The sequence below is a fragment of the Porites lutea genome, chromosome 10 (assembly GCF_958299795.1).
Source record: "Porites lutea chromosome 10, jaPorLute2.1, whole genome shotgun sequence".
Lineage (NCBI taxonomy): Eukaryota > Metazoa > Cnidaria > Anthozoa > Scleractinia > Poritidae > Porites > Porites lutea.
In genome coordinates this window covers 3,373,369-3,384,119 of record NC_133210.1, presented here as the reverse complement: position 1 = coordinate 3,384,119, position 10,751 = coordinate 3,373,369, and the positions used below count along the sequence as shown (strand labels likewise).

General features: G+C 40.0%; 1 protein-coding gene across 1 annotated transcript; it reads right to left on the bottom strand.

Moving 5' to 3' along the window:
* Positions 1-8,651: 8,651 nt before the first annotated feature.
* LOC140950582 (neuropeptide FF receptor 2-like) lies at positions 8,652-10,299 on the bottom strand. Its single transcript, XM_073399821.1, has one exon. It carries the CDS (start codon positions 9,941-9,943, stop codon positions 8,873-8,875), a length of 1,071 nt encoding a protein of 356 aa, XP_073255922.1. The 5' UTR covers positions 9,944-10,299; the 3' UTR covers positions 8,652-8,872.
* Between the last annotated feature and the right edge of the window lie 452 nt (positions 10,300-10,751).

Below are 10,751 nucleotides of genomic sequence, written 5' to 3'. Positions count from 1 at the left end.
ACTTTGCCAGATAAGTATTTTTCACTTCCTGTTGCTGATTCGCCAGACTGCAAAGCAACCCATATTTGTTTGACGTGAAGTCTCACACCAGCGTTTCAAGCGACTGTTTTGCAAGTTACTGATTCGAATACATGGAAGGCCGGGTTAACACCCTTGTTTTAGAGGTTTTACACGAGTTGTTAGTGAAAGCTACTTAAATATGATGTCAGCGTATATTCTATGTCTTCATAACATAGAGAATGGTGTTGAGTGATCACTCCACAAGTGAAGGTATATAATTAATATCATTCGTAAAGCTAGAGAAGCGGTTTCAAAGACATTTCACCGGACAAGACTCTTGATCCCTACAAAATAAACATGCGCAATATGAAACTTTTTCTATTTTAATCATACTCATGATTTAACGCGGTCGTCCGATTTTGTTAATTACTCGTATGATTACAGACCGAATTGGACTCCACTCAGTCCTGTTACCGTTACCTATAGTGGCTTTTAAACACGTCAAACAGTCAAATTTAATCTCTTCTTTTTATCATTTAGTTGTAGAGAATTAACGCTTAATGTGCATTAGAACAGAACGATATCTTTCGTTTAAATATTCGTCAAACACTGCCATTATACGAAAAAGACCACGTGATATATCACGTGATTCCACGTTGGCTTTCAAGGAAGACTGTGTGCCCAATAAACCAGTTCTTCTCAATAACACCGCTTATCCAATGAACCAGCTGGTTTGTTTCAGTATGATGTCTGTGACATTGTCCGCTAGAAAAACTGTGGACGATGGGTCAAGCCGGAAGTTGTACAACGGACAAAGTTGCGTTTATCTTGTCAACACTGTAATATATTTGTTCATTAAATGAATACCTTGTGTTTGTGATTTTTCTTGCCGACTTTAGGGCTTGGGGACACCTCTGGTACCTCACTCCGTTCCATAATGACGTCCTCCTAGTCGATAGAAAACAAAATCGCTTTTATACTGAATCTTTCATTGCTAGACAACCAGAAACTCAAGAAAAGGTACTGGCAGTGTAATCAGCTTTATGGTTATATATTATTACCTATACTTATACAGGATTTGCCCTTTCAGCAGGGTTGATATCAATTACAACTGACTGGGGTCCTGATAAACTAAATTAAATATGATGATATAACCAAATGTGAAAAGGCAGATACTTGAAATATGAACTATGTAACAAAATTACAAAATAACAGTCCTTAGCTAGCTGCTCAGCGTCTCTTTGAATTGAGGCAAAGATTTGCAGGGCTTTGCTTAAATACATCAACAGTTTTAAACAAGCGATTATTAAATGAAAACGAAAGTTGAAATACGTGGGTGGGTATTTTTCACGAAACACAACTGTGCTGTGAGTGGCATAACCACATGAGTAAAAACAAGACAAACTGGAAAAAGTTGGCGACAATTTGGAAGACGAAACTAATATATTAATCGATTCTTACAGTGATAAACAATCCACAATGTGACTGGGATACAGAAAGCAGGAGCAAGGAAATCGGTTCGATCAATCCCCGTAGCAGGTTCCCCCAATGGCAAGTACTCGATTTGTTCCGATCAGCCACGGTGTAACATGTTTTCGTTTCTGCTCAAACTATTTATCGTCGTTGACGCGCGCGAACGCTTTGCTGAATTTTCATCCGATTGCAAGGATCGCGGAATAAGATCTGTGATGCGGCATTACCACCAGCTTTCACTTGAAAGATTTTGTAGATCGTTGTTTGTATAATGTACTTTCAACATTATTTTATTATTAGTCTGTTAAGTCTGGACAAAATCCTGATCGACTTTCATAGGATCACTAATGCTTTCATATCTAGAATCGGTTCTAGAACTTCCAAATCGAGACAATAAACAGCAATTACGGCAGAGCCTTCGCTCATTGATGCCTGATTAAGACCGTGGGAGCATAAAGCCCACTGAATACAAATCAAGTTCAAACCTTTTCAGCACTTACGATGCCAGGGTTAAATTACAAAGTAAAAGCCTTATTATTTTTTAGGATATGTAATGCTATATAAGAGCGTGAAATTTAAATTATGATGTGAAGTTGAACATTCTTATAAAACTCCAATGTTAGTAATTCTTTGAATCGGAAGTTTCATTTCTCTGAAATTCTACAAAGTGAAATTTGGGAACTTCTCATGAAAATTGTATTTGAGCGCTATGTAGGCAGGCTCTTCCAGGCGTTCAGATTGCTAGGACGGCACAAAGAGATGCGACTTCGCGGGGGCACCCAACGACGGTTTCCTCCTCAATGCATTGAAAACACTTTTTAGGCTATCCAAAGTACTTTTAGGTCTTTAGAAATACATTCTTCTCGGGCTATAAAATTTATATCTGTTCGGTCATTCTGGGGCAACTTGAGTCTTTTGGAAATTACCAGGGCTTCAGCATTATTTTCCCGAAAATTTTAGATGCAGTTTAAAGTTTTGAGAAAGTGAGAATTTTTCTGATTCCTCTTTCCATCGCATTTTCGAATCCGAAAATTTTAGGTTTCCTTTTTCTTAGCCTGTGCCAGGCTCTCAGATAGTATAGCCTGTTCCAGGCTCCGAGATGTTGGTGGAAAATCGTTCAGTAATATTTCCGCTTTGCTCGTTTTAATACGTTCCCACTATACTATCAATCCTTGAATAATTTCAAATGGCTGCTTACAAAACTGGAGCTTTCGTGCATTCGAAATATTATACCCCGTTCTAGAAAACGCCTCTGAAATGGATACCCCATTCTAAATCAGGAGCTTCAAAATCAAGACCCCGTTGGGCGGCACATACCCATATAGGTAATGTATGGGAGTACCCCCCCCCCCGGGAGTATAAATTCCCTGTTATCGCAATAGAATGATAATTTTACCGAATACTGCAGAAGCATGCACAGACAAGCGATTACAAATGGCCTTTCATATGAAACATAACACAAAGAAAACACGTTCTTGGCAAGCTCAGATGTAAAACACACATGTAAAAAATCTTAACCCGTATTTTGTTACCATATTTTCGGAAGCACGTAGGTAAGAATTCTCGGAACACCTTTATGCAATAAAATTGAAATGACTGTAGTTCAAAGTAGAGCTACGCGTTAGCCGATATCTTAGAGAAAGCGCATTATCAACTATTTGGAGGAAAGTGCTAACATAAAGCATACTTAAATATCCTGTTAACCCAGCCAAACTGCATGACAAAACCACCAACTCTATATGTGATTACAACACTAATAACTTGACAAAGCGTCGCAACTCGGTAGGTCCTCTTGAAAATTTGGTTTTTTAGTGTAGTTAAAGAACACTTACTACAATCAACTAGGCCGTGTCTGGACGCAATCGGCCCTAAGTAAGATTCCTGAGGAAGCCATTTCATTTCCCTTTGAACAAGCCAGTGAATATCGGTGCCAAGTCTTATCGGTGCCAAGTCCAGGCTCCGCGGTTGAAATGTTTTTTGCTCTCATGGGCAATTCAATGGCCCTTCACCGGACCTATGTACTTTCAGTTATTGTTCTCCGTTTAACTGAGTCTAATTTGTGGATGGAGGTTAGTTAAATTTCGTTCTCTGGAGACCGGTTTTATGTTCCCCAACTTCCCAAGTGTCTCTGCTTCGTCATTAAAACCAGTTCGTACGAAATAAAAATCGGAAAGAATTATGACGTACCCTAAGGGGGGGCAGAGACGGTCACTCAAGCTCATGACAGAGGTTAAAATGTCTAGATGGGAATTGTTGATTTTACGAAGGATTAGCGACGAAATATCAGGTTTGTCTGAAATGTCTTACACATTACATATAACCAGCTTCTTGTTTGCTCAGTAGCAAGGAGCCTTTTAAATAATATATATCATGTACACGCATGGATAAATACATTCGTTTATTTGCTTTTACACCAAGGCGCCGTAGTGTGTATTTGATTGAACTAAAATGACCGTGTTAATTTTCTAGTCCTTGCGAGTCACGAAAACGAGGAAGCTGGGACGAATTACCTCGTCGATTTTAAAGGTTTGCTTTCTAGAGTGTCAGGAAGAAATGACAGATTCAGTTTTGTACTCATAGACGAATGTTTAAAATTTAAAGTTCAGATTTGCATTAAGTTGTTATGGTGTACATTTAGTGAGTGGCCTTAGCCCCGACAGTTACAAAACACAGGATTTTATTATCATCGCTAAGCTAGAAGTATTGATGAGCATTCTCAAGAATCCTTCGTCAGTCTTGTGGTAAGGTATTTATAGTCTGTATCGTAAATGTCGACTGAGGTCGTCATTTGATCGTAGCTCGGGGTTAAGCATTCAAGCGATTGACTCAATGTTAATCGACCAATTAATTAAAATCGAACAATCTGTCTAAAGTTACACTGAGTTTCAGAAAGAGCTCTTTTCCGCACAGAAAAGGGCTCTACTGGAAAGATCAACAACTTCTGTTGACCACTTCTTCGTTTCGGCGTGGAGGTTTATGGAAAGATATTTCCCGTGAGGGAAAAGACACACTGCTAATATTGGCTTACCCACTCATATGTGTATGAAGTTAGCTTGCTATGCTAATTAATAAGTCTTAATTCTTAACCTAAGTCACTGCTGCACTGTTTAATGCGGCTCTGTAACTCCGTCATTTCAAAGACATTGATGGTAGTTCTATTGTAGATCGTATCCAACAGGAGCACAAGTTGACTGATTAATAAGTCATTTTAAAACCCAGACGTAGTGACAATTTTATAAAACTGCCGGTCTCGTCCGCCAACTAACCTTTGGAACCTTGAGTAAATCGAAGCCAGCAGATTCATCCCCTTCGCTGCTCTCTTCAGTGGGTGGATCCGATGAATTTCTGCGCCAGGATGGTCGAATTTTTAGGCGAGGCTTTGTCCGAGTTTTTTCCGACATTTGTAACCTTCTTTCGATCTTGAGAAAGCAAATTTAGTTGATTGTAATAATGTTTGCTATAAATTTTGCATTATGACGACTTCCACTGAGGATACCTTTGGCTTGAACGGAAACGATCAATAAAGCAATCCCATGTTAAAAGATGAACAGATTCTATTCCCCGCGAGTTGGAAGGTTTAAACAGTGTTTCATTCTTATCGTCGTAACTCGGCTGATATCTCTGCCCGCTTTTTGATCGATGCGCTCTTTAGGAGAAGAGGTGATATTTTGTCAACCGGAAATACAGTGATATTATACATATTTTTATTGAATTCCTGAATCTCATTTATTAAACATGAATAGTTACCAATAAAAACGATTTGAGCGTCTTGGCTTCAGCACCTTGCGCCACTCTTAACTTATTTTTGTCGAGGCTTAGGAAGTGTCGAAAATAGCATTAAAAACATAGTATATTGCTGGATGCAGGAGAGTACGTGGATTTCAGCCGAGGCTTTGGTAAGTGAGCTTACATTCCAACACAGCAAAATGTAGAATTAGCGGCGTTGCAAAATGTGACGCACAGAGGTTATTTGTAACGGGTGAAAGGCGAATAAACGTTTTTAATGACAAAGAAAACCATTGAATTATTCCAAGGCACAACTCTCTTAGGCGGAACCATAAGATATTCTTTTTAACTCGACAACCTTTAAACACATCTCTTTCAAAGCGCGCACTTCTGGAATGCTTCTTCTGAGTCTGACTGAAAGACCGAAGAGAGTAGTGAAGGAAAAATGACTAAAGCGCCATAGAGGCCAACTCAATTAGTTTCGGTGTCTAGGAGGTAGCCACTAATATACTCAGATATACCGCTGCTGCGTCAACTGTACACTTTGTTTAGAGGCATAGATAACTTCAATCAACCTCGGGCCCTTGTTGTCTAAATCGTGAACAGTGCTCTTAACCGAGTACTGAAGTCTTGCGTCATTCAGTGGATAACGCAGTTAGTTTCCCTAATACTGATCACTGAGCTGGATAGTCACTGGATAGTGATTTATCCGGTGGATAGCAAACGTTTGAACAACCGGTGCCAGAAGTGTAATGTATAACGCTCTGAGTTTCAGGGGCACCCAACGTATACTTTCGGAAAATATCTGTTCGGAAGACGATTTAAGATGTAGAATTTTCGGAACATTAATTTGTTGCAAAATTTCTTGCTTGCTTGCCTCTCCTGGGATTTTCGAACATCTAAAAACGGATTTTTACCCCAAAAAGGTCACCCAGAATTTTCGGGAGCCTTTTTTCTGGCTGAAATTTTCGAAAAGGTAAGTTTTGATCCCCGTGATGATTTTCGGATGACTAGGCTTTCAGCTAGGAAATCCGAACAGATGAAAAAGTTTTAGGGGATAAAAATATGCCTACATCTACCGTTAAAATAATAAAATACGTTTAACAATGCTACGTTTGAACTGTATTCTCGTTGGGTGCCTCTGGAGTTTAATATGCCATTAATCGTTGGACTACTGTCTCATTTAGTTAAGCAGCTAATAAACTATCTAGGTAGGCTAGTCAAACATCAAGCAACAGGAAGAACTCAAGTATTTTAAAATTGAATTTAAGAGCAGAAGCGTGCTACAATTATACCGAGAGATAATATTCACCATAAAAGATACTGACTGCAATTCAAGTTAAAGAAGCAACGAATCTCAAATGGACTTTTTATCAAATGAGTTTTGTCATAATTGAGGATATTAAAACCTGCCACTAAAATAATATCTAGAACTTCATCGTGTATATACATTCGTTATTTCCTTAAAAATATTTAAAATACCAAAACGTTCTCTGCGTGGAAGCCTTATCGACGCTCTCTTAGGAATGAAAACCGCATAGCACGTCCTCTGATACAAATCTGGGGAGGGGTGGGGGTTTTAAGTTATCACGTCCGTTATGAACTTTAGGGATAGGTGTGTATTTATTTTAATATTTAGCAGAAGCTGGGGGTTAAATCAGGGTCTCAGAGGTGGATTGAAGTCCAATTTAGCGACATGACGAATAACCAAGAACCGTGACCAGTTTTCATCAAGGTACGCGACACCCGCGCAACATCCCACAGAGTCAAACTTGTTCGTAAACTTGGAAACAAAAAACTAATTTAGCTCTAAAGAAAAAACTAAAACGGAATTGTTGTTCCACGGTTCTGTCACTGTTTATATCAGATCTTCCTGTTTGTAATTCCGTTCGAGGTACGAGAACGCAGCTCCTAATTTGTGTTGGATGTTCTCTGCATTATTGGGTATCATGTGCAATTAATAAGGGAGGTTTTTTTCGAGATTGCATCGACCGATTCGGCTAACTCAATGTTGTACCCAATTCAAATCTCCTGGGGTTAAGATTCTTTGTGTACTGTATTTGCATTATAATGTTGCATTCACATTTAAATGATATGGAAATTCCTGAAACAAAACGTTTTATCCCCAAAGGGTTTGAATTGGGTACAACACTGAGCTAGCCGAATAGGTCTATTTGTGTCGACACACATTTGCCTCACTCTGAAGCGATTGCTTACGTTTTGCCTCACTTTGATGCGCTAACTCACATGGTGATTCATGTGTCCTCGGCGTTCATCTTTGCTATTTGTCTTCGTAAAGGATACATATCGATCTGTGTTTGTCAGGGGTTTGTTTACTTTGGATTAAGCCTTCATATTTTCTGCATGGTTCGTCACTGTCCTTGGAAAGTGTGTGCGACTCCTGGTGCATGCTTCAATGAAACCGGGTTGTTTAGCTCGGTGTCCGTTGTGCCACAAAGTAAATCTACCGAGTAGTGTGGTAGCTCGGCGGCCGTTGTGCCACAAAGTATCTCTACCGAGATGTGAAGATCGGTGGCGCCTTTTCATCTTGAAATAAGCCATAATCATATTTATCTATCGCAATAATCAATCGTCCTTCTCTCTCAACTGCTATCTGTACGCCTATCAAACATATCGAACGCACTCTCCTAATCTCCGATCACTCCTAGTATTACTGACGTCCTCTAAAACCGCGTTTTCCATGCACATAGCTGCAGGTAGTGAATCAGTCTGCTTCGTTCATGCGCAGGGTCTGAAAACAGAATAATCAAGTTCTCCAACGAGTTTTGAAAATGCCCACGCTCTACCCACCCAACTCTGTGTCGTTTAAGAGGTGCATGCGCGAGGACAACTTCGTTCCCAGGGTCCTATCCTACTCTTCCCCCGATCGGACTCTAGCCGACGAAGTAGGTGCGAGAAATAATGGGAAAATGGACCCTTAACAGAGAGGCCCAACAAGACTAAAGCCATGTTCATACAATACCATGCCGACACGAACACCTGATCTGATGTGACTCTCCGCTTTAGAGATCGGCGCGGCGCAGCATCGCTTAGCATGCGTCGCAGACACTCTAGATAACGCGTGGACCGGCTGCAACGCAGGCTAAGCTTCGCTCCGTTACAGAAATTGTGTCGAAATCACCGTTTTTTATATATGTGAACAGAAGCACCTTCAGGTATGGATTTCGTGCCGGCGCTAAAGCTATCCGTTACAGTATGAACATAGTCTGAATCTGTGTCTCATTTACAATGCCGAAATAGGTTTAGCTCAGCCTCGTACCCAAGCCAGTTCGCGCTATCCGAGTTACTGGAGGAGGCTTGGAACCTAGCGCGAATTTTCCCGACAAGCTTGAGGTGACGTCACATCCGAGATCGTCGAGGGCAACAGGGTCCGAGGCTGGGTTTAGCTCAAGCGGTTTAACTTTCGTTTCATTTGAATTTTTCACTTGTCACATTTGACTGAAGTTGAGACCCGCGTTTTCTTCAACATGTCAGTCAGGTCAAACAAAACACAGTACTAAATAGTACTGTCAACAAAAACTTTATTTCCCAAAGTGCACATCAAGTATTTATAGAGATAACAAAAAGGCAAGTGGTTATATACACTCAGTATAAGTATAAAGAGATATATGAGTAAAAACAGTCGCCATGGTTTCCAGAGTTCAGATTTTGTTTACATACTCGTGTACATTTCATCATCTGGGACATAGGACGCTGAACGATCAGATGCCGCTGAAGACACCGGCACAGAAGACGGCAGGGAAAGATCTTTAGCTTGACTAGCAGCTGTACTGTTAACTGGATTTGATCTCGATGACGACTTGAAAGAAATAAGCGCTTTTAGGCTTTCGCGGACATTTAGGTACATAGTAAAGTAAACCGATGGATAAATCAGACAACGCAGAAAGTGCAGCAACTCAAAAACCAGCCACAGGTTAAAATAACTAGGAGTTGTCTCAGTTACAAAAATGTGAGCTAAGTTAGCGATAATGGAGGGACTCCAACAAATATAGTGCAAAGTAACCATCAATAAAAGCATCAACGTCATTCGTTTTCTCTTTTTGTGAAGAATAGCGTTGCCTCCGGAAGCTGTACTTCTTGGTTCGTGTAATTTTTGGAATACTTTGAAGAAAACAAAGACAAACAATGCGATGGGTGACAGAAATAACAGACAGAACATAACTAAAGTAAAGTATATTTGCTCGCTGTCAGAAGACCAAGTTTGCGTACATAGTTCTTTTGTGTTCTCTTTGGGAAGTTTGAATTCTTTAACATCGTAAGCGTAAATATATGGTGCTAACAATACACACGATAAAATCCATATCAAACAGATGGAAATCACTTGTTTCTTGAGGAGAAAAACTTGCCTGCGCTTGGTTGGAAGGCAAATTCCAAAAAAACGATCCACGCTTGCGAAGCAAAGCGTTAAAATGACAACTGCATACGACACGAAGAGAAGATAATAGCACATTTTACAAGTTCCCGCTCCGCTGCTCCACTGTAACTTAGCATTGTTCAGAGTAAATGTCGCAGAAAACGACGAAATAATGTCCGACACAGCCATGTTAGTGATGAAAATGTCCATGCTGTTTCTTAGGTTTGCTTGCTGGGTGTATAAGGCCGTCAGGACGACAATATTACCCACCAACGAGAGAAAAACTATGAGTAGTAGCAAAGCAACGTATGCGTCAACAAGATGAGTGTTTATGTTTTGTGTGGGTACCTCTAATTTTGTCGACACCATCCTATCTATAAATCAATATCTCCTAGTAGTCTGAGCAGTTTGTCAAAGACTTTATAAAGGAAAGCAATGCGTCAGAGGTCTGTGCCCTTCAAAGTTGATATCTGTCTTCTATCGCTTTTTCCTCTTTCAGATGATGAAAAATTCTCCAGCTAACGATATATTTCTCGTGGTCCAAAACGCATGCAAATGTTCCAACAGCCGAGACTCCTAAAGTAGTTCACTGACTTTTTAATGACGTGTGATTCGCGGTATTTACACGGAAACTGTAAAATGCAGGTCCAAAGTTTACTTTTGTTTAAGCTCCAAACTGTCCTCAGTTTGAACAAAAGAGCTTTCGTTGAATTGTTTGACCAAGCACTCTATTTCGATTACATCGTTTACAGTACGCGAAACACTGTTTCATCGACAGTTTTAAGCCAAACCTTGTTCAAAGTCGCAAGAGAGAAAGGGAACGTTTCATGCCTTGTAGGTGTCACAAGAATGCAACAAAAGTGTCGGAAGAAGCTTGCATTTGAGATTTAAGATGCTCAACGGCGACAGGCTGTCCTTCAAAGCGTACAAATACGTCGGCTTAGCAAAGGCTAATGACTTATGCTTTGTAAATTGTGTGATTTGGTTAATAAAGGAATTCATTAGAAACGAATAGATCCATTATTTAAAGTAATTGTCGTTGACACAGGGGGAACAACAAGACTGGCCAATCAGCTAAGAGCTAGCTAAGCGTGTTCCTTTACTGACAACGAAAGCTAATAACGTTGTAAAAACTCTTACGTACTTTCCTATTCACGTTAATTACGGAGAAAGCGGC